This window comes from Rhagoletis zephyria, unplaced genomic scaffold, assembly GCF_001687245.7.
Source record: "Rhagoletis zephyria isolate East Lansing unplaced genomic scaffold, Rhagoletis_zephyria_1.1 Rzeph_scaffold_00267, whole genome shotgun sequence".
NCBI lineage: Eukaryota > Metazoa > Arthropoda > Insecta > Diptera > Tephritidae > Rhagoletis > Rhagoletis zephyria.
Window position 1 is genome coordinate 109,974 of NW_016157351.1, and position 24,989 is coordinate 134,962.

The 24,989-nt window shown below is 38.0% G+C and overlaps 1 protein-coding gene across 1 annotated transcript in view; it reads right to left on the bottom strand.

Moving 5' to 3' along the window:
• The window catches only part of LOC108358525 (ankyrin-3-like), a 251,386-nt gene that overhangs the window by 92,460 nt on the left and 133,937 nt on the right, over positions 1-24,989 (bottom strand). Inside the window, 2 exon segments of the mRNA XM_017609928.1 lie at positions 6,214-8,082; positions 23,530-23,826. Of these exon segments, the coding sequence (XP_017465417.1) occupies positions 6,214-8,082; positions 23,530-23,826 (2,166 nt within the window).

Genomic DNA, 24,989 nt, shown 5'->3' on the forward strand with positions numbered 1-24,989 from the left:
AACTCGGAACCCGCTGGTGGTAGCAGAGGAAGAGGGAGGCCCCCACTGCGATGGAAAGATCAGGTGGAGAAGGACTTGGCTTCACTTGGCGTTTCCAATTGGCGTCAGTTGGCACAGAGGAGAAACGACTGGCGTGTTTTGCTGAACTCGGCCAAAATCGCTTAGGCGGTTACAGCGCCAAAAAAGAAGAAGAAGAAGTATTTATTTATATGTGCACATGTTGGTAACATCAAAGAATGTAAATAACAAGGAGGGAAATCTCGTTATAATTGTAGCGAAATTGCGCAACAGGGGCGTGTTTTCTCTTTTGCCCTGGTGCGTTTTTTAATTGGCTGAAAAGAGAGGGCACGCCCCTGTTGCGCACTTTCGCTACAATTATAACGAGTTGTCCCTTCTTGTTATCTACGTTCTTTGGTAACATTTCAATACTTGGTGTTCACAGGCTGGCAACACTTTAATTAAATTAGTATTATACTTGAAAACAATTGAATTGAGTACAATCATTTCTGAAAACCGGCAAATGTAAATAATGTAATGTAATAAATGTATGTATTCGACACTTAATACTGAGTACATTGAATCGATCCTGAGAACAGAGTCTTTTTGAGTACTGAGTACTTTGTAGTTATTTTTTGAGTACTGAGTTCTTTTGAGTACTCAGTATCGATACTTTTAAAAATCGAGTGTACTCGATCCTTGTGAGAATCGAGTTCTGAATACTTTTGGTATCAATACTGCCCAACACTAATTATTACATTTCGACATTTCGGTGTTTGGTGAGTCGTATTGTTTGATTGTTTGATTTCCGTTTGTTCTTGATTTCCTTCTGCTAAATAACCTCATTTCTATTTATTATTTGATATTTTTTTTTAATTCAGCATGAGTTGCTCATTAGCAGTGTTGCCAGAACGTTTTGGGTCAACCGGCTAAAAACGGCTTAACTGTTTCAACTAAATTTCACATGTTTTATTTAAATTAATCACAAGCAGAAAGACTAGTTCTTGAAGAGCACTCCACAACATTTGCATTTACTACAGAGTGGAAGGTTTTAACGCAAATGAATCCGGTTATGAAAGCCGTCAGGAGGAGGGGAACAACAAAGCTTATTTTTCCATAGCAAATCGAATTCGAGACAACATATGCACCTCTTTTTAAAAAGTTAGTAAAAACAAGTTCAATAATAAAAGCATCTTTTTTATGTAACCTCACATTTTATGTATGTATGTATCTATGTGCATACATCTATTAATTTTATATAAAAAGAATAAATTGTATTCAGTGCATTTCACAGTCTTATTTATAGATAATGTAAACAAAAACGCCTGGACTTCCACTTTGAAAACGTCGCGCAATATCCCTTCTGGTTGCCATTATTTGAGCCAATTTTTCGTGTTGCCCGTATTACCGCTCGCGAAAACACAGAAATCGAGAAAATTCATTTATGATACCTTTTACAATCATGCACAGTATATTTTTCTTAAATTTTTTATAAAATTTTATTATTTAAACCTACGAAAATAACAATCGAAACGTCCTGCGTCAACAAATTTGCAACTTAGAAAAACGGAACTACGATCGGAATGTAGAATAGGTATAATCGTAAATTTCGAAGATTGATCGAAAGGAAACGGAACGCAGAATACCAAAGTTGCCAAACGGAGAAAATTTCGATTCGAGTCGAAATGCAGAATAGGGCTGAATAAGTCAGTTTCACGCTAGTCCTTTTAAAGTAAATTTGTGCATAACATTTAGATATCTACTATTTGTATGTTTCACAGCATGCTTTCGATAAACATCGACTTCACATCACTGCGGTTGTGCTGGCTATTTCACACAATTAACAAGAAAATGATACCTTATTCTTTTACATAATCATGCAATGAAAATAAAAATTACATAAACGGATGATCAAACTTGACATTATTTAATAAAAATGTAATTTTTCCAAAATATCGTAAAGAAAAATCGATACATTTTCACACTCATTTTGCTATATCGTAAACTAAGTCGAAGCTACTTAGTAGAAGTCTGAAATGCGACATTGAATAGAGGGAAATTTTAAGTTGGTACTTAAATTTAAGTTGCAACTTTGTTAGTTTCGACTTAGTTGCTGGACTATGAATACGCGCCAATGATATGAAAGGTACTCTGCTGACAAAAAACTGTATTCGTAATGGGAATGCAATTTCAACCAGAGTCGACTTAGAAACCCGACAGATACTACGACAAAGAAATTGAAACGTATGATGAAGAAAGTCGGACTAACAAGAAATATACTTGTAGATCCTGTTTTTTGCCCATCTGAAAGAGCTTTAAAATTCTTTACAAATTTCTTACGCTTCAAATGGAACCGTGGACGCTAGCTGGCAGGAGAAACTGGCAAATTCCTGCAAATTTGCGTTCGTCGGAAATTTGCAAGTTTGCTACCATCTATTATTTTGAGTGATAATTCTCACTAGATTTAGGACGAACAAACCTACTGTCTTCCCAGAGTTTTACTTTACATCGAAATTTGTGCTCTTTTATTTTCATTTTCACGCATTTCAGTGTTGGTTCTTTTAACTCAAGTTGGCCTTCGGTTTTTGGAATTTAAATGAGTTCTCAGCAAAAAAAGTTTGTTTAAAAAAATACATATGTGTACTTGAAAATATCAATTTTTCCCTTACTTTAAAGCTTTAAGCGGGGGCAACAATGATGTTTTGTAATTAAGGCAGAATTGAATATGCGCTCTCTGGGAAGAGAATACCTGTAATATTTATTCCATGTATTGGCACTATATCCAAACACAAACGCGTGTTAAGCAAACAGTGAAACAATTTGTTATTTTCTAAGTTTGCGTATAAAATTTCACACTTAAATTTAAGACAGTCATAACAAACATTTTATGAAGAAATTCCCCGCTACGGTCTTCTTTAGAAAAATATATTCGTTTCAAATAAAAATAATCGAAATCGGCCCAATTTTATATAACCCTGCCTGACATGAAAACTTTCTCCGCGATAAGGCTAGTAGCCATTTCTAACAGATTTTGGGTCGCTTAGTCAAAACTGGAAACATATATATGTATTTGAATTTTAAGAAAACAAGGCAAATAGCAAAATCGGTCAAAAACGGCAATTTTTTTTGCAAAACGGCTAACAAATCGGCTGCCGGCTAAACCGAAATTTCTCCGGCTGTTTGCTATAGCAACCGGCTAAATCTAGCAGGAAAACGGCTAAAATGGCAACACTGCTTATAAGGTACGAATGCGCCGTGAATTACGATAATGTGAACATGCTTTTAGTCTAAATAAGAGAACGCAAACAAACAATAGCTAACGTTTGGGTTTTTTTCTAGTATCGCTCATAAAAGGTAACGAAACATAACCGATTCAAATCACTCGGAAACATTTTCCAAGCGATAACTTTACTCCGCTAGCGTTCGCGATAACTAACGCGAACAAAACAACTGAATGCAGAGAAATAGGGAAACAAAGGAAACATAAAGTTAGTGCTCACAACACAAAACGAAACCATTCGTTTAGTGATCTAAAGTATGCGGAATGAGATACGAACTGATGCAGTAAAAAGAAACAGTTATACTTTCGGATGCAACAAATATTGTTTTTCCATTCACATAGATATTGTCGAAATTTCCAAGATAAACTTTTATAGAAAAGACTCATGTCTATAACGAGGGATTTTTTAAAAATATTATTTTGGAACTTTATTGTGCCAATATGAGTTATTATTTGTTAACTATTTAGACGATAAACAGTTCAGAGTTAAATTTAGATGTCCATTTATGGTTCGCCAATGAAAAATATTTCCCTAATCCGCAGTTTATGATTCTTGTTACGGTCTCATTTCGCTGCAATGTTAAACATGCTTTTTCGCACTCGTGAGTTTTCCTTTTACTGTTTTCCTATTCTATAAAGCCGTCATTTCCTTTGTACATAAAGTTTTTTTTAAGTCTCATAGAGAATAAATTAAAAAGCACGTTACGTTTCGTGACATTGAGTTTCGGTATACAAAATTTACAACCAAATCTTCAGAGTTCGTTCGTTTCAAGGAAATTATTTCAGCATTATAATATACAACGAGATTATTTTTAGTGGAATGCTTGTTAAGATTACGCAGTAGATTTTGACTCGTGTGTTTACCACAATTTTTTAAAGTCTGCTTAGAAATTGTCCACATTTCATTCCGCATACGTTAAAATACATACATTACGATCACTTACGATTGCATATGAATTTGAGTTCTGATGATTGCATCATTGAAGGTATTCTTTAATTTATTAAGAACTCTTAAACGATACGCGTGCTGACAGCCGTACCTAAATTAGCGCGTTGAGCGTTTCGCTTGTATCTTTATCTCTCTCTGACGCATTAAATTTATATACGCTAGAAGAAGAGAGGCCGACAGGCCCAACGCTTGACGCGCTTATTTAGGTATGGCTCTGACTATGTTGACGTATTTCGATGATCCTTTTTATGATATTGGAGACGAAATTGTTTACTGACAAATTTAAACTTTTTTATATATTTTTCCGTAAAAAAAATTGTGACAAGAATTTGTCATTGACACAGAATAGAGCCATAAGTCTGTCGTATTTTTTTAATTATTTTTTTCCTTTATTTTATTAAATTTTATTTTATTTGATATTTGAGGTTTTTTTAAATTTATTTAGATAGGTACATTTTTATATCTTAATTTTATTTTCTAGTTCGAATTTTATTTATTTGTTATGTTTATTCTTTTCTTTATTGCCTTTCCTTTATTTACGTTTTGTATTTAAAAAATTTTAAAAATTTTCCCCGCTAAACCCAAATAGAAAATCCAAATCTAGCGAAAAAAACTAAAATGGTAACGCTGATTGGGACCGATAGCACAGGTCTGCGAAGGTTTCTCCCTTAAAAAATTAATAAGCAATTTGGGTAGGTGTTAGGTAGAAAGCTACGAAAAAAATAATACAAAAATTCCATCACGTAAATTTGCCGAGAAAATTCGTTTTTTTATTTTCGTTAACGTTACTGCGTATTAATAAGGCTAACTTCGAATTTCCATAAGTTTTCCTGATATACTTGGTCTTTAGGGCTCTTTTTAACTAAAACTGTTGGTTTTTAGCCAACAATTTTATTCAAAATAAATAAATTTTATTTTTTTTCATGAAAGTTAAAAAAAAATAAAAAAATGCAGGTGATTATTATCTTTTATTAAACAGGCTTAGGATGGTTTTCTTTTTTGAAAACTAATAAGCAATTTGGGTAAGTATTAGGTACTAAGCTACGCAAAACATAATAATTTTTCCCAAAAAATTACGTTTTTTTCTTAGTGTTACCGTGGAGATAACTTATTATTAACTAAAACTCTAGCTTTTTGAAAAAACATTTTATTTAAACTAAGTACACGAGTTAACATGAAATTTAAAAAAAAAAATCTTAAATATGCATGTTTTTCCTTTGAAAAACAAATACGCAATTCGAGTAGGTATTAGTACAAAGCTACGAAAACATTCCATCAGGTAAATTTTATAAGGAAATTACTTTTTTATTTTTCTTAGTATTACCGCGTATTGCTGACGTTAACTTTGCATTTTCAAGAATTTCTGATTTACTTAGTTTTTAGGAGCTTTTTAACTAATAATAATAATTAATTGCTTTTTTAAGTAATCAATTTTGGGGTTTTCATGAAAAATGTTAAAACTGACTTTTTTAATTTTTCTTAATGTTCCCGCGTATAACTAATCAGGTATATGTAACCGGAACGACAAAGATTTATATCTGGCTAAGGACTGTCACTCTAGCATCACTCCCCAAAAACTCGTTGGGGAATTTATATGCAACAGCGGTAACTTCGACCTTACAAATGCCTTTCTGATTTATTTAGTCTCTTTGGGGATATTTTTGACTAATACTGTTTGTTTTTTACGTAAAAGTTTGATTATAGTTTGATTAATTTTTGTCTTTCCACAAAAATTGTTAAAAATTCAAAAATATGTAAGTCATCGATAAAAAAAATAGCGAAGTGCTAGAAAAACAAGGCTGTATTTTAATCTAACGAACCTAGATATTTAAATAAATAACGTAATTTTTTGAAGAGGAAAATAAAAACAAATTTCTCCGGACATTTCTCGAAGAAAATAAATTACTGGAGAAAAAAAAGCAAGCATTCTCCACGTGACAAAGAAATATAGAAAGTTTTCAGAAGATTAGTTAGAGGTTATACTTACATCCGTAACGGCATTCGGATTTGCCTTGTGCCGCAACAATAGATTTATAACCATTGTATGCCCTTGTTGAGCGGCTTGATGCAACGGTGTATAGCCGACATTTGTACTCATTTCGATATTAGCATCATTTTCTAGCAAAAACTTTACCATATTTATTTGGCCATAGTGCGCAGCTATATGTAAAGGCGTGTAGCCAGCTTTGGTGCGCTCGGATATGTTAGCCTGATGATCGAGCAATATTCGAGCAATTGCAGTTTTATCTTCTTGGGCACACAGATGCAGTGGCGTCAAACCGTTCTTAGCTTGCACATTTGCGTCAACGCCATGCTCCAACAATAAATTCGTCATGTCAACGTGCCCTTCCTGTGCGGCTAAGTGCAAGGGTGAAAAGCCGGACTTGCTTCGTACGTCAGGATCAGCGCCGTACTGTAAAAGTTGCTGGACAATTTCCATTTCATTTTTCTTGGCAGCAATGTGTAATGCGCTGTGGCCATTTTTTGCACAAAGTAGCGGAGAAGCGCCATGCTCAAGTAGTAAAAAGACGACCTTTTGGTGATCAAAGTGCGCTGCAACATGTAGCGGCGTAACATCGTTCTTGCCTTGGCAATCGATCTTAGCACCTCTTTGCAATAGCAAAGCCACAACTTTGTCTTTGCCATATTTAGCTGCCAGATGCAAGGGTGTAAAGCCCTTCTTGGTGACCGTATCTAATTGCGCATTATTTTCTGTAAGCAGCTGTACCACCTCTTCTTGTCCCTCCTTAGCTGCGATATGCAAGGGTGTATACATGTCTTTAGTTGTAGTATTGACATTAGCGCCATGTTGCAACATCAGCATAATTATGTCGATATTACCAAGCCTTGACGCAACATGCAGTGGGGTTTGGCCTTCCCGGGCACGCGCCTCCACTTGGGCTCCATTTCGTAATAAAATTCGTATAATGTCAGTTTGGTTTGCTCTGGCCGCCAAATGCAGTGGCGTCTCTCCACGAACGGTGGGTGCGTCGGGGATAGCATCGTGTTGCAACAGATATATAACGATATTCATGCAGCCCATGAAACTAGCGACATGCAATGGGGTTAAACCAGACTCTGTTGTGGCACTTATGCTGGCTCCATGTTTTAGTAACAGCTCAACCACATTAATGCGGTTCTTTTTACAGGCGATATGCAAGGGCGTAAACCCATTTAGGGCGCGGGCATTTGGATCTGCATTGTAATTTAGCAGCAGCTTGGCGACGCGCACATGCCCGCAATGTGCTGCAACATGCAGCGCTGTTAGATAGTCGACAGTAACCTCATCGACGGGCGCCTTATGTGCTAACAATAACTGTGCTGCTTCGTCATGCTCGCCCTGCGCAGCCATATGAAGCGGAGCGAGACCATTCTTAGTCTTCGAAAGTATAGGGGACTTATACGCAAGTAATTTTTCGATTACTTCCACGTGACCCGATCGTGCGGCGCAGTGAAGCGGTGTGAGACCATCACGCGTAGTAGAATTTATGTTTGCATTTTTTGACAGCAACAGCTCCAGAATATTAGTTTTGCCCCATTTGCAGGCAACGTGCAGTGGTGTTATATTATGTTTTGCGGTAAAGTTTACATCCGCTCCATGCTCAATCAGTAACTTAGCAATATCAACGTTGCCGTAATGTGCTGCAATATGCAGGGGCGTGAAGCCAGACTTGGATACAATGTCGGGACTGGTTTCGCTTTGTAGCAGCAATGTAGCCGCGTTAACATCGTTTTTCTTAGCCGCAATATGCAACGCTGGGAGACGAACTTTACCTCGAACATCGCATTCCAAAAGCACCGCGACGACTTTGTCGTGGCCCTGTTGCATGGCAACAGCTAGTGGCGTGAATCCGTCCTGCAAATGCAAAAAAAAGTATATACTACATATCTGTGTTCATATGGAATAGTAGCTTATTTCAAAAGGCTGGCTTTAGTATGATGTGGCATTCCCTTTACCCTATCCCTATCATAAATAAAAATTCACTGAGGATTTTTTACTTTAAATGGCAGAGTTGAGCTGTCAAAAAAGTGTCTAACAGCTCTTTCGAAGCTCGAATTTCCTCCTTCCAAATTTTCGACGAAAATGCTACTCCCTGGGAGTTAATTATTGGAGGATTTCTTTCTCGGGAGAAACAAATTCCCGGAGAACAGACTCCCCGGGAGTAAGTATTTAGAATTTGGCTGTATATCTATGATCTCAATTGCTTATAAGAAAACTAATATTTATGATATCTTGAAATGTTATTCAAAATCAAATATTGGTATTCTTTTTGATAAAAAAGTCGAATACATTATTTTAAATTATGAGCTAAAATTAACGAGAATGACCAAAATGACCTAGTTCACTTAGGCGATTTGAACTAGATTGATCGATCACCAAAATGAACTAAAAGTCCTAACTCTACTCGGCAGCAGAGTGTCATAGCTCAATTGTGCCACCTCACTGAGCTGACTCATTGAAATGAGCTTGAGTCATTGAGTTAACTCGCTAAAATTCAGTGAGTTACCCAGACCTACTACCTGGACTGAGCTTAGTAGCAGCGTTCTGCTATCTTATTTACGAGCACATGCGCAAGCAAGATCGTTAACTCGTTTTTGTTCACCACTATGAGTCAGTGTTGCCCTTTTAGCCCTTTGGTGGTTAGATTTAGCTACCACATACTTTTTTTGGCCACATAAATTTAAAATTGTCCCTAGGCCTTTTTTAGCCCTTTGGAGAATTTATTCATACTTGGCATGAAAAAGTGGTATATGCTTAATTTTAGCTCATTTTTCTTTCATTTATGTAAGTGATGAATTTTTAAACTAAAGCTGGGATCCCACGATTGCCGCAATACACCAATTATTGCCTCATTTTATGCCCCAATCGTGTGATTTCACAATAAATTAACTCATGCGGCAATAGAGGCCGATATTGTGCTTACTGTACCCAATCAAATACGGCCCGGGTGCGGCAATCGTGTGATAGGGCGATTGACAATGATGTGTCAATAAAAATTTCAAAAATGCGGCAATTTTTATTGTGTTCTTGTGCGGCAATTGAATTGAACAATACACAACAACATTTACATTTTTTTAACTAATTTATATATTTTCCTCATTAAGTGTCCAAAAACTACATCCTTGCTTTCGTAAGTAACCTACCTTTTAATTTAATGTACATTCTAATCATAATTATTTTTTAAGCTTTAACATGGAGTCCGACGACGAAATCTTGGCTGCGATGGAAAATGCAGTGAGCTCCGAATTTTCAAGTGCATCCTAAGTGCATCAAAAAAAGGAAGAAGCCGAGTGTTACTTCATTGTGGGCTTATATTGCCATTAATGACTTGATACTAGCTGTAGAGGCGCACCCAGTATTTGGCAATATTCGTCCTCAGACTACAAAGATCGGACCAAAAGAGACCAAGCGTGGCGCGAAATTAAAAAAAATTTCTCGCATATACAGAGGAAGACTGCAAAGGGAAATGGGCCAATGTAAAAACGGCATTCCCAAATATAAAGAATAAAATACAGACAAAGTCTGGTCAGGGGGCAGAGAACACCCAACCACATTGGCCACACTGGAGCGCTATGCAATTTTATAATCGACATGACTTAACAAAAAGTACATACTCATTGTCAACATTAGATGCCCACGAAACACAGCCAGGCTGCAGCACTTCGCTAACTTCTTCCACTCATGAAAAAGGAAAACTACAACAAACCGACATACTGGAGCGTGCAGTCAAGTACCTAGAGGCAGAAGAAGACAATAGGCATACGATCGGTATGTATTTGGCATCACAAATGCGTGAAATTGCAAAAACAAACAGAAAGGCTGCTAAAAAACTGCACATAGATCTTGTAAAAACTGCAATGGAAGCTTCTTTGGAAGCAGACTACGACAATTAGTTTTGTATTATGTGAATATATGTACATATAATAATTTAATTTAATAACATGAATTACAAGAAATGAATTGAACAATTTGACTTTTATAGCTTACACTGTAAGAGTTTTCAGTTTTTTTCTGGGGAATAGTTTAGCCTAAGATTTTGTGAAAGCATAGATTTTATATATAAATGTATTTTCTCAATTTTCCCAGGCTGGCGATTTTAAATGTTTTTTTCAAATTCAATGTAACTGCAATTAATTTAAATTGGAGTATTGTTATGATCAAAAGACCTTTTTGGGATTTTGAGTGCGAGGAATCTGAATCTACAACATATTTTTACCGAAAACGGCAAAAGCAAAAGTTATGAAACCTTACCCAGGTCGAAACTTGACTGCAGGACAACGTATATTTAATTACAGGTTGTCTCGGGCAAGACACAATAGGCGAACTACCATGGCAGTATAAATTTATTTAAAAAAAAAAAACTTAAAAGTTCAATACAGCCCACGACAAAACGGTAGAACCTCAACATTTTGACCAGTCTTGACTATTTTTCTTCCACTTATTTAATCTTCATTATTTTTGTATAAAAGTATAGCTTATTGTCTAACAAAAACTGCATACATCCAAATTCCAAGCTTCATACAAAAATTATAAACATTTCTTAAACTTTTGAACACAATCCCACGGTTTTTAATTTGGATTTCTGGAAAAAAAATTGTTATGTATCTACGGTAGATGCTTATAGTAAGGTATATATAAATGAGTTTTTGAAAGGGGCGTCGCACATCCCACAGGCGTGAAATATGATGAATTTTGGTAAGGTTTGTATGCATGAGTATGTAAATGGGGAACGTGGAGCATATGCGTCGAATTTTTAGTCAGCCATAAATTGGGAACCATAATTCACATGAACTTGAAATTCGGTATGCAGACATACATATATATGGGAGTTGTTTAGAGTAAAGTATATATAAATGAGTTTGTAAAAGGGGGATGTATGTTGTATGTATTCATCAATTATGTATATCACTCGAATATTTAAAACGCTGTCTCACAGTCTTTATACCATTTCGAAGATTAAAACGTTTTTTTTTTATCCCGCGATGCTGTTAAGCGAAAAATGTTCATTCATAATGAACAAATCTCCTTCCGAAATAAACATTCTACCGGAAAAGTGGAGCTATACTAAAACAGTTAAGCGAATAGGCAGATAAACGGAATGTACCGTAGTACACTTATTTTAATTTAAAAATTCTATCGTTACCTTAATCCACCTATTATTAATAATGAAACCAGATTTGTAGTACAGAATATAATCACAAATATATAGTAGTTGAAGCACGATGAAGCTAAAAGTATGGTTCATAAGGATGCCTTAATTTAAACAGAAAGAAAATAGTTCGTCTCCTTTAATTAATGCTGAACTGAATATTTGTACTACTGTTTTATATTATGATTTGTTTTCCCCCGAACAACGTCGGATGCTCTGCTAGTATAATTATAAGATTTCAACAACAATAATAATATTAAAAACAAAACTGTTGCAACTTGAACTTCACATAGAACGTTGCAGTTATCGTCGAAAAATAAAAAACTATACACTCAAACTTCAAATATATACGTGAGTTTTCATTGGACACAAGTTTTTGCTGCTTTGCTTTCAAACAACAACAAATTTGCACATAATGAGCCCGCAATATACAAAGCAGATGCAATTGTTTTATTTTTTTTATTAGGAATACGCCATTTTTACACAACAGAGAAAAAAAAATAGAGTCAGAAGACAGCGCAACACCTTATGGTCACAATTGCCGCATGCGCGAACAATCGTGTGATAAGTTTGGCTTTTCGCGAACTTGCGGCAATCAGAATTATATAAAAGAGGCAACCGTGTGACTGTACAGAATTTCATTGGGAAATTATTTTTATTGTGCTCCAATACAGCAGAATAAAAATTGTTCCAGATTGGTGCATTTGAGGCAATCGTGTGGTCTGAGCTTAAGAAAGACTGATATACATATATACATATGTATATGTAGAGTATGTTCCTTACGTTTTTATATACGCTTAATTTGTTAAATGGCCCATCAAGTCGACTGACCGTGTATGTACTTGTGGTGTGATTATACCAGCTGCTGGTGCGAAGTCAAAAACTATTTGAACATTTTATGATTGTACCAGCATGCTGGTGTCGTGAGTGGTGAAATTAGCTCGTTTTTCCAAGTAAAAAGTATTTTGGCGGAAATGGCACTATATGAGTCAAAGCTGTGTTTGTGAAAAATTAAGTACACGATATTGCAGTTGTGACTTTATTGTATTTAACAAAATGGCAGAAAAGTTATGAAATTTCGTCTCTAATCATTTCGATCTTTCCTGGACCTCATTTGTAAAGAAATAAATATTGTACCAGCATGCTGGTAAGTTATATGCTTCGAGCCTGGTACAATCACTTGATGGAGCCAGCAAGCTGGTGGCGTATATTTTCCCTTTTATACAAAAAGGTTTTTGGTTGGATAAAACGTTAACTTTTTTCCAGAGTTCATTGTTTTTCTATACCACTACTTATTGAAAATGTTTGAGTGTATACTTATATATGCATATGTAAGTAAAAAAAATTTAGCTACCATTTTTAGCCACAACGACTTTTTTTAGCTCTTTTTAGCCCTTTTTTAAAGGAATTTGATATTTGCCGCACCATTTTTGTTGGCCTGTGTAATATTTAGCCGTAACTGGCGCAAACAGAAAAGCATTCGGGGGCTTGCATTTGCCTTCACAGAGACGACCAGTATTGAACAAAATTTTTTATATATTTTGAAAGGTGTTTTTTATCTGTAAATGAGAAGGTAATTGGCAACATTATTCACAAAACCGCTAGAAAGCCGGTTGGATAGTATTTTGCTATTATATACAAACAGTGTTTCATGTTAAGGGTTGAGATGCCTTTACATTTCCTAGACCTTTCCATGTGATGTTGATACAATTCTTTGATGACTTATTTCGGTTTTCAAAATGCTGACTAAATACCATTTTCGGAGACATTGTTAAATCCAAAGAGCAGTACTATTGAGCAATTTTCACTTACTCACCATTAAGAAGCAACTTTTCGTCGCAACAAACCCTTCTCGCTTTTCTGAAGATAATTTCTGATTTTTTTGTATTGACCTACATGTTTTATAAATTGCAGTATTTATGTCATTCGCCACGATCACAATATCATCTGCATTTTTACTTATTTATTTATTTTATTTCCACATAAAAGTATATTATGCTCAGTACATGGATATACTTATATGAAATCCTATAGGAGGTTATAAGCCTGTACAATAGGTGGAATTACATACATATTACATGTGCTATAAGATTACATAGGAATATACATCAATTTTCAATTTGTGTATATTTTTTAACCATTGCTTAATATCCATTGTTTTAACTTATATTTAGAAGAATTTTGTTCAATAAGCATTATTTTTAAATCATTAGTTAGCTTATTGTAAAAGTATACTGCTGAATAACTGTGTATCTTTTTCCCTATCTCTAGTCTGTACTTTGGCAGGCTTATACTTTTATTTCTAGTATTGCAATCGCTTTTGTCGTATTAATTTTTTATTTTTTCATAATGTTTTAGCATTGACATATAAACATAAACCTGTCTTAAGCTCATTATTCGTTTCCTTTCGTTTGTTGCAACGTTTCTGTTAATAATATTTAGCACATTTTTTTGTAATTTTGCTCAAATGGCAATACTGTTATCATACGCTTTTACAATTGAGGTATAAAGCAAAGAGCAGAGGAGAAAGACATGAACGAATGACTCCAGATCACGCAAGAACAAGAAAATGAAAATAGCGCTACCCTAATGTCCGCATTTCAAGCATAAACTTTTTTATGTTTTCACTGAATTTCCCGTGTACGATTGTCATCATCCGAGGTATTCCTTTTCGTTCCCACATAGATATTGTGGCGAATACTGCGGCAACACGAAGCGAACAACGAGAAAATGGCAGAATGTTCAAGGAATGGCGTAGAATGTTCGACAGTGGGAAACGTCAAGTGGATAAATACTGAATGAGCAAACGTTTTAGAGTTTCCATGAGTGCGAACGAAGGTATATAAGGCCGCTACCACAGTGGAAGTCAGTCAGTTGCGAAAAAGGAAGCTATAAGTTCAGTTGTGTTAGCAAGTTTTGTAAAGTGTTGAAATTGCCTTAACAAGTATTGGTATTAGTTGTTATTGCATAAACAAGTATTGTAAAGTGTTTGTTGTATAATAAAGTCAATTGTACTGTAATTTGGTCATCGTGAGCGTTTATTTAACAATCCAGCAATACGAACCGAAGGATTTTGGTAAATACGTCAATTAAGCAAGGATAATCGTAACAATTGGTGTCAGAAGTAGGATTGTTAAATAAATCCCGAAAGATAAACATTCTGAAAATGGCAAAAACTCAAGACGTACAGATTGAAGAACTCAAACAGGAGTTGCAGAAGGGGAATTTTGCAACATCCGGAAGAAAAAAGGAGTTACTATGGAAAAGGAAGGCATCGACGTTGACAAATACGACTTCCATCGCGAGGACGATGCGACATCCACGAAGGACGAACAGAAGGATTAGGCTGCTTGTTCGGCGAAGGATGTGCAAGCGACATCCGGGAAGGTTGAAGAACAGCAGAAGGCTCCTAGTTCGTCAACAGTTATGGACATGAACACGTTATTAGCCGCCATGTCGCAGATGTCATCGCAGCTTTCATCACAGCTGGAAGCACAGAAAACGTGCATGTCATCGCAGCTAGATGAAAAGATTACTCAGCTACAGGAGAATTTATGCAAAGATAACGCGGAACTCAGAGGGAGACAGGATAAAATAAAGCAGAGCCATGATAAAATCGAAGCGCTAATTGAAGAGAAACAAGACACAAGTCGAGGCGAAGAGTTGGAAGGCCGCCTACGAGATTTGCAGATGAATCGTCCAGCTACTTCGACGAGCGCTCCTAAGGTAAGAACCCCATCCTTTGACGGCACGATGCCTTTCCATGTCTTTAAGCTCCAGTTCGAGAAGACTGCTACAGCAAATCAGTAATAAATCTGCTGCGTTATTCGTTGCATTGAAAGGACCTGCAGCGGAAATCCTGCAGATTATTCCTGACTGTGAAAGGAACAGTTACGATGCGTTGATGAGTGCCGTATGGTAGCGAGCACAGGAGAAAGATTTACCAGATGGAGCTGGAGAATTGCTGCCAAAATCTATCCAAATCTACAGGAATTCGCCTCAGAAATCGAGAGGTTGGCCCACTTGCTAATTGGGGACGCATCTGGTGAGCACCTCGAAAGGGTAAAAATCCAGAGGTTAATCGAATGCGGGACATGTATACCAAGCGAGAGACGTATGCGAGTCCAAAGCCAACACTTGCTGAAACTGTCTCGTATGTCCAGCCTACAAAGTCCATCGAGTAGAAGTGGAGACACCTGACGTGATGAACGAGATTTTGAAAACAGACACGTGAAACGGCGGCGCACCTAAGTCGACCAGCCTACAAAGCCCATCGAGTAGAAGTGGACACCTGACGTGATGAACTAGATCTTGAAAACACTGAAGTATGGCAGGGAAAAAGGATGGTGCTGGAAAATGCTTTAGTTGCGGAAAACCAGGCCATTTGCACGCGATTGTAAGACGGGTACCAGCAGGTCTAACAGTTCAGCAATACGTAAACGCAGACCTGAGCAAGATGAGCCCAACTCCAATCAGACGTTAAACTAAAACGAGCCAGTGGAAAGGGACTCGCACTGGCTCCCGCAATCGAATGCCCCATAATCTCCGTCTCGCGATTTGGCAGAAAAGCGAGCAACGTTACTGTTGGTGGATATGTGGACGGACATGAGCGAGTACTAACTGTGGATACGGGCGCATAACATTCCATCATTCGATCTGATTTGGTCACTAAAGAGGTAAGCCATTACTTGGAGCAAGGTTGAGGACAGCACCTGGTCATGACGCCCAAGTTGTAGGAGAGGCAACATGCAAAGTCGCAATAGGGAATGTGACGTTGTTACACAAGTTCATAGCCGGGGAGATTGTGATTGTGTGATTGGAGTAGACTTCTTATTTGATCAAGGTATGCAGATCGACATGAAGAACAACATGGAAGTGCCCTCAGCGAGCAGATTCCACCGAAGTCAGAAGCAGTTGTTTGGGCGAAGATTGATGGAGATTGTGGGACAAACAAGTTGTGGGTTGTCGAAACAGCACAGAAGTCTACACCGGATGTACTTATTGGTAAACCCCTAAGACGAAAAAAGATGGACGCATCCCAGTTCGAGTACTTAATGAGTTCAAATCGCCAATCAAACTCCGAACAGGAACTGTACTGGGGCAATCTCGAGAGGTAGAGGCAATCTTCCACTGCGGAAAGTTACCTGAAAGCGATTCCATTGGTGAGAATGACATTGCGGAAGACATAAATGCATGGACGGAAGGTTTGGAAGGAAAACACCAGCACAAGGCTAAGGAACTTCCCCGCAGATATTCCAACATATTCGACGAGGATGGCAACAAACCTGGCAGGACTAACGTTGTCAAACATCGCATTGATACTGGGGATGCAAGGCCAATCCGTCAAACTCCTCGGAGTGTTCCACTTGCCTAACGTGAAGCTGTAAGCCAAATAATAAACGAAATGAGCGAGAGTGGTGTTATTGAACCATCAGCGAGTCCATGGAGTTCGCCGGTAGTACTTGTGAAGAAGAAGGATGGTCAAATGCGGTTTTACGTAGACTACCGGAAACCAAATGATGTGAGGAAAAAGGACAGCTATCCACTTCCCAGGATCAATGATACTCTGGACTCGTTGACTGAAATNGACGCCCAAGTTGTAGGAGAGGCAACATGCAAAGTCGCAATAGGGAATGTGACGTTGTTACACAAGTTCATAGCCGGGGAGATTGTGATTGTGTGATTGGAGTAGACTTCTTATTTGATCAAGGTATGCAGATCGACATGAAGAACAACATGGAAGTGCCCTCAGCGAGCAGATTCCACCGAAGTCAGAAGCAGTTGTTTGGGCGAAGATTGATGGAGATTGTGGGACAAACAAGTTGTGGGTTGTCGAAACAGCACAGAAGTCTACACCGGATGTACTTATTGGTAAACCCCTAAGACGAAAAAAGATGGACGCATCCCAGTTCGAGTACTTAATGAGTTCAAATCGCCAATCAAACTCCGAACAGGAACTGTACTGGGGCAATCTCGAGAGGTAGAGGCAATCTTCCACTGCGGAAAGTTACCTGAAAGCGATTCCATTGGTGAGAATGACATTGCGGAAGACATAAATGCATGGACGGAAGGTTTGGAAGGAAAACACCAGCACAAGGCTAAGGAACTTCCCCGCAGATATTCCAACATATTCGACGAGGATGGCAACAAACCTGGCAGGACTAACGTTGTCAAACATCGCATTGATACTGGGGATGCAAGGCCAATCCGTCAAACTCCTCGGAGTGTTCCACTTGCCTAACGTGAAGCTGTAAGCCAAATAATAAACGAAATGAGCGAGAGTGGTGTTATTGAACCATCAGCGAGTCCATGGAGTTCGCCGGTAGTACTTGTGAAGAAGAAGGATGGTCAAATGCGGTTTTACGTAGACTACCGGAAACCAAATGATGTGAGGAAAAAGGACAGCTATCCACTTCCCAGGATCAATGATACTCTGGACTCGTTGACTGAAATAAAGTGGTTCTCAACACTCGACCTTAATAGCGGTTATTGGCAAGTGGAGGTAAGTGATGAGGGCAAGGAGAAGACAGCTTTTTGCGTTGGAGATGGTCAGTGGCAATTCGCGGCGATGCACTCTGGATTATGAAACACTCCTGCCACGTTTAGAGACTTATGGACCATGTGCTGAAGGGAATGCATTGGAAAACATTATTGGTGTTTCTAGACAACATTATTGTGTTGGGTATAAGCTTTGAGGAGCACCATAACAATTTGGAAGAAGTTTTTTAGAGGAACTGAAGCTAAGTCCTAAAAAGTGCTCATTATACAAGGAGGTAAACTACTTAGGACACAAGGGGTCAACGGAGGGCGTCTGTACTGCGAAGGAAAAGATAGAAGCAGTAAAGGACGAACTATGAAGTTTTCTTGTGCTATGTACCTACTATCGACGATTTGTTCCGAATTTCGCCAGCGTTGCTAATAGCCCTCACTCGGAAAAATAGAGCGTTCGAGTGAACAAGGAGCAGGAGGAGGCTTCCCAAGCTCTGAAGGAACAGCTATGTACTGCGCCTATGCTAGCGTATCCAGTTCCAGGTACAACATTTATTTTGGATACGGATGCTAGTGGTTATGCCATAGGAGGCGTATTGTCACAGGTAATTGATGGACAGCAAAAGGTAGTTGCCTACTATAGCCGGTCGGTCGCAAAACCACAGAGGAATTACTGCGTAACTCTAGCGTTGGTGGAGCGCGTCAAACATTTCGACAAGTACCACTAAGGGCAACGTTCCCGAGTTAGAACGGAACATGCAGCGCTGAAGTGACTACTACAGTTCAAGAATCCAGGACAGCTAGCTCGGTGGATTGAGCGACTGCTAAGTTATGACTTCTCCATTGAGCATCGAAGTAAGTGTCCACGGAAATGCTGATGCCATGTCCCGTCGACCATGTAGCCTGGAATGTAAACACTGCTCAAAAGCTGAGGCCAAAGAAGACATTATTGATGTCCGACTAACGACAATTACACCAGTCGAAGAGGGGAAGAAAGAACTGCTACGAAAATGTCAGCAGGAAGATCCAGATCTGGAGATTTTGATGCATGGATTGGAGACGGACAGACGCCCAACTAAGGAGCAAATAGCAGCGGGGAGCCCAATCACAAAGGCATACTGGGCACAATGGAACAGCTTGAGGTTGATATCTGGCTGTTTGCATAGGGTATGAGAAAGTGAAGATGGCCAGTGCTCCCGCAATTTAATAGTAATTCCGAAGGTAAGAGTTCCGGACGTTCTCAAGGAATTCCACAATGGTCCCAGTGGAGGGTACCTGGGAATCACGAAGACGCTGGAGAAGATCAAGCAGAGGTTCTATTGGGTTGGTTGCCGGAAATCGGTCGCAGAGTGGATTGCTACCTGCGCGGAGTGTATTGCAGCTAAAGGGCCGAAATCCCGAAGTCATGGCCAGATGAAGCAGTATAATTCAGGTGCTCCATTCGAGCGGATTGCCAAGGATGTAGCCGGTCCATTTCCTATGAGCACACAGGGAAACAAATACGTCCTTGTGGTAATGGACTACTTTAGCAAATGGCCGGAGGTATACCCGATTCGAACCAGGAAGCTAAAACAGTAGCTGAGGTATTCAGCTACAATTGGGTTGCGAGATACGGTGTACCTATAGAGCTGCACTCTGACCAGGGAAGAAATTTTGAATCGGCGGTGTTCCAAGAGATGTGCCAGATACTGGGTATCCGGAAAACTCGAACAACGGCTCTTCATCGCCAATCAGATGGCATGGTTGAACGGTTCAACCGAACCCTGCAAGAGCATTTGCGGAAGGTCGTGGACAAGAATCAGAAAGATTGGGATGTCCGCATATCCTTGTTCCTGATGCGATACCGGTCAGCAATGCATGAAACCACGGGTAAAACTACTGCCAAGGTAATCTTCGGCAGTGGACTCCGTTTGCCTAGTGATCCGAAGTTTGGAGTAAGTGGTGAGATGCAAGCAGGGTACGAAAATAAACTGTACAAAACAATTCCCATTTGCTCATCGATCATCATATCATTTGTGGTTTTGTACAGTTTTGTAAATAGTCAGAAACAAATTGTAAGATTCACTGTCATTTTCCCCAACGAGAAACGTTTGCTTTTCGTTTGTGACAATTGTACCATAGGGTACGTTTTATATGTATGCAAACGTTTCAATTACGTGAAAAATAATTTTTTCTGTAAATTTTCATATCCAATTCAATTAAAAAACATTTTTATTTTTTTTATTCATTGCAGCCATTCGTTTTGTATTTGTTTATTGCATATATGTGCATACATAAATATATTTTCCCTGCACGATTCATTTCGTTTGTTGTTTCGTCTGTAACTACTAAACTACTGTAGTGTACTATCGCCAAAGTGAACTCAGCCGTTTTGTTTCGTATTGTACCGAACTGTTAAAGTAATAAACGAAACGAAATAGTAACGTACAATATAGTTTATTTTCGTACACTGGATGCAAGAAGAATTGGGAAAGAGACGTCCAACATCACAGTATATACAGTAATAGACCTTATCGCGGTTTTTCACTAATTGGTCGCCGAGGAGTACTTTTGGGTTGTGTGCAGCGTTTCCGTTTTTCGCGCACGGCAATACTAACTGTGGGGAATTCCGCCTCATGATTAGAAAAAGTTATTTTCGACGGTAAAATATATGTTACTATGTGTTATTTATAAACAAAATGTAAGTTAAGTATAATATCAATGCTTAGTTAAGAATAATGTCAATAGTTAAGTACATAATTGTGTTTCTATAAACTGGAAAACTGAAGTCGTAATTATAGCACTGAATGGAGTTCTCTTAAATGTTAGTTTAAAATTCATCGTAAGATTATATTTTTATGAAAAACATAGATTTTGTTATTTTGTGAATTTATCAAGTAAAATTCTAAGTTTCGGAACATATTTAATTCTTTATTCCAACAAAAAAAAAACACAGGGTTTGTATAGTTATAAAGACTCGATGGCTATCAGCGCATCCGCCCAGACAGTTCATTAAGCACACACAAGTTGGAGCGACCATTACCCGGAGCTCCTCAAAAATACTTAACATCAAAGTATATATAGAATGTCCCAACTATAAATCATACACACATTCAATAGTAATTGCTATGAATTGCTACCGTATAAATTCAGGGCATGCGTTTGCTTGGACACTCCGTTGGCTATGGTGGTCATGGTGTTGCTCCTTTTCATACCACAGTAATTTTGTATATAACTCTGAATCAACAAAATTCATTCTCATTATCAACCCTGTTCAGATTTTATCCCCGAGGAGTACTCAAAAAGGTATATTACTGTATATACTGTGTCCAACAGCCTGGAAGAGGAGCTGAGAGAGATACATGCTCTTGTTAGACAGCGTACTCAAATTATGAGTGACAAGATGAATGCCAGGTATGAAAAGGCGATGAACTCCGATGGTTTCCAAGAGTTGGACTTAATGTTGCTGTACAATTCACAACGGTAGAACGGTTTGTCCCCAAAACTACAGTGCAGCTGGGAAGGTCCATATAAAGTTGTCAAACGGCTGAATGACGTAGTGTATCGAATCCAGACCGTGGGGAGACCGAGAAACAAGATGAAAGTTGTCCACTTGAAAAGACTTGCAGTGTTTGGAGCAGCAAGTGTGTCTGATCGGGACGATCAGACTTAGGTGTAGGGCAGTGTGGCAAATACTGCGGCAACGCGAAGCGAACACGAGAAAATGGCAGAATGTTCGAGGAATGGCGTAGAATGGAATGTACGACAGTGAGAAACGTCAAGTGTATAAATACTGCGAACAGCGAGAGAAGGTGAGAATGAGCGATAAACCTCAGAACGTTCTAGAGTTGCCATGAGTGCGAGCGCAGGTATATAAGGCCGCTATTACAGTTGAAGTCAGTCAGCTGCGAATAAGCAAGCTATAAGTTCAGTTGTGTTAGCAAGTTTTGTAAAGTGTTTTAATTACCTTAAAGAGCCTCCGACGAGCACAAATTCGATCAGTGGGTCAATATAGGAGTACTTGTATTCAATATCACCAACTCGTTGCAGAAAGGTATAAGGTCTTTCATTTTACCTTTGTGAGTCGTATCTTTAGACTTTTTATTTTTTAAGGTAGATTTTAGTGGGTTCTGTGCTGAGTGTTTAGAGATGCGGGCTATCCCCCATTGGACCTGGTCCGAGCAACATCTAAATTAAAAAAAGGTTTGAGTCTTGGCTGGCAAACCTCCGATTGTATTTCTGCTATGAAAAAGATTCTCATAAAATCCATTTGCCGTTCGTAGCCAGCGTAAAATTGTAGGGCTTCATTTGTGTAACAACATCAAGACGCACACCACAAATTATGTGAAAATTCTTTTCGTATAATTTGCGCGAAATTTTCGTATAATTAACTAGCTTCTTGTACTCCCTTTTGCATGCAGTAGTAACTTCAGTAACTCCTTATTTCATCAGGAACGAATCGACGGCTGAGGTTAATATCGCCCTATCTCGGCTGGCGGTTCGAAAACGTTCTATATCAGCAAAAGGTTGAAAGCCCCTATTTCAGAATATGGTTGACGAACGCCCTTCCTCAGTATTTGGTTCAAATACGCCCTATCTTAGTTGCCGCTTTGAAAACGGCCTTATCTCAATATAAATTCAATATATTGGCAGCTAAGATAGGGCGTTCTTGAACCATTTGCTCAGATAGAGCGTTATTCAACCAGATTCTAAAATATGGCGTTCTTTGACCATTGCTGACGTAGGGCATTGTCAAACCGGCAGCCGAGATAGATATTCCACTCAGCCAGCGAGATAGTCATATGGAAGCAAAGTGTTTCCAACCATTCTTGCCTCTGAAGCTCAGTTTTGCAGGAATGAGGTCTTCGCAGCAGAATTGCACAATTTTGGTCACTGTAAAGTGGGAGTACAGTAAAGGATCGCCTGCCCGTAAAGTGGTATGCAAAGGAGGAGACTTGGAAACTAGTCCTTTCCACCCGCCCAGTAATGTACTGTGCTACTCAGAATCTCGTCCATTCCACAGCTTAAAAAACGTGACACTCTTAGATATTTTAACAGATACATAGGCCGTGTTATAACTAGATTAAAAGAAAAACTGTTAAAGAAAACTGAAATTACTCTTATTTCTACTTTTAATGTCCAAATGCTGATTTTGTAATATTTGTTATATATGTTTATATGTGAATGTATATAGGTCATACGACCGTAATAAATAAATAAATAAAATGGGACGTTGACCCCACGTAAGCCATGCAGTCAGTTTACGCGTTGTTGAAAGACCCCGGCCTCCTGTACGGCTGTTATGTAGGCTTTCTCGTGCAACATGCGTCAGTCGTATACTTGCAAATTAAGTAGCCGCCATAGAATGCTGAAAGTTTTTTGGGTTTGTGGAATTAAAAAAATAAATGAAACAACGAAATTATGCAATAATACTTATAAGCGCCACCACTCGTCCTAAAACTTAGTTTAGTTATAGTGAGTTTGGCCATTTTTGCTATAAAGCACAAAATCGTTTGGTTCCCTTACTATATTTTAACTTTTAACCCATTGTGTGTGGAAGCCATTCTCATAAAAGCATAAAAAAAAATATTTGATTTTTGTAAAAAAAAATCCATATTTTTACATCTAAAATCATATAATTGTTTGTCAAAAGTTCAAAGACACGTGTTTTCGATGACTATTACCTCAGTAGCTAGCGACGGATTCGCTCCTTTCGCCAGCAGAAAACGAACGCAGGCATCGTGATTTTCTTGCGCCGCCATGTAAAGTGGTGTAAACCCATTTAACGATTGCACATTCACATTTGCATTGTACTGAATAAGTAGTTTAATTACGTCCTTCTGACCAGCCAGTGAAGCAATGTGGAGCGCTGTGTTCCCTTTTTTTGTGGCATTGTTCACATTGATGCCGCGTCGTAGGAGCTCACTTACGATATCGATGTAACCATCTTTGGCAGCCAAGTGAAGCGCATTTAAGCCATTCTGCAATAAACAAAATATCTTTATGTATAAAGTGCTGAATAACTGCATAAGGATTCGCGGTTTTAAGGGTATATTAATATAAAATATATGCGTGGCACTCTTAAACTCTTTGATTCCAAAACATACATTTAAATTATGGAAATTAATGCAATAAGCAATAAATACCGCCATTTTTGTAAAACTCAGATATTGAACAATATGTAAAGTAGGATTTTCTGGTCCAAGCCTTATCTATACAGAGTTACCGCCAAGGTCATCTTAGATACTCGTACTTAAGAACGTATTATTTAGCTGATTTCTGATTAAATTGTTTCAATGACATGATGTCCAAAACTTAACCGTTTTCGAGATGTTGGTCTTTAACCCTCTAACAACCAATTTCTCAACGGTTAATATTTGTTTTAGGGCAAAACGCAGTGGAATCTTTTCGTAGAAATTTTATTTACTCATTATTTACCGTTACTTTATTATTTGTTGTTTAAAATTTGCTTTATTCTCTCTGCTAAAGTTAAATCATTTGGCCTCAAAAATGAATTTCAATGGAAACAAAACTTTAGGAGCCAAATAATCAAAGTCATATTCGATCCAAAATTAAGTGTAAAAATTTTTTGTTTGCTGTATATTCTTTTTTATGATGAAAAGGCCACCAATCGTTGTTTAGAAGTGAAAATATAAATGATAATAAGTAATGAAGGCAGATTTATATCAAAACTTGCATTCTCGACTTTGGGTTTTTTCGCCATGGTTTTTTTTTCCAATTATAAACATCATTGTTCTTTATTATTTTTCATAGAAATGAAAACCAATGGATGTGTCTTTAAACCAAAAAAGCATAGATTTTCTGATTGTACTGAAGCAGAAGATCTTCAACTGATGAATTAGGTAGATAAAGATAAATATATAATATATCCCAACGGTTTTTACCCTCCATTCCCGCCCATCCGCACGAGGGGCGCAGTCCGCATGACGTACGGAACCAATATTTTAAATTTTTTGTGCCGAGTCACGATAGGCAGGAGTTTGTTAAGTGTCGAGATCTAAAACTGTTCAGCTACAGAACTAAATTCATCAGCTGATTTTATGTATTTATGTCAATAATTCACTTATTGAGAGAGGAGAGTATCGCTTTCTTAATGCTGAAAAGCGGATCTGATATATCAAAC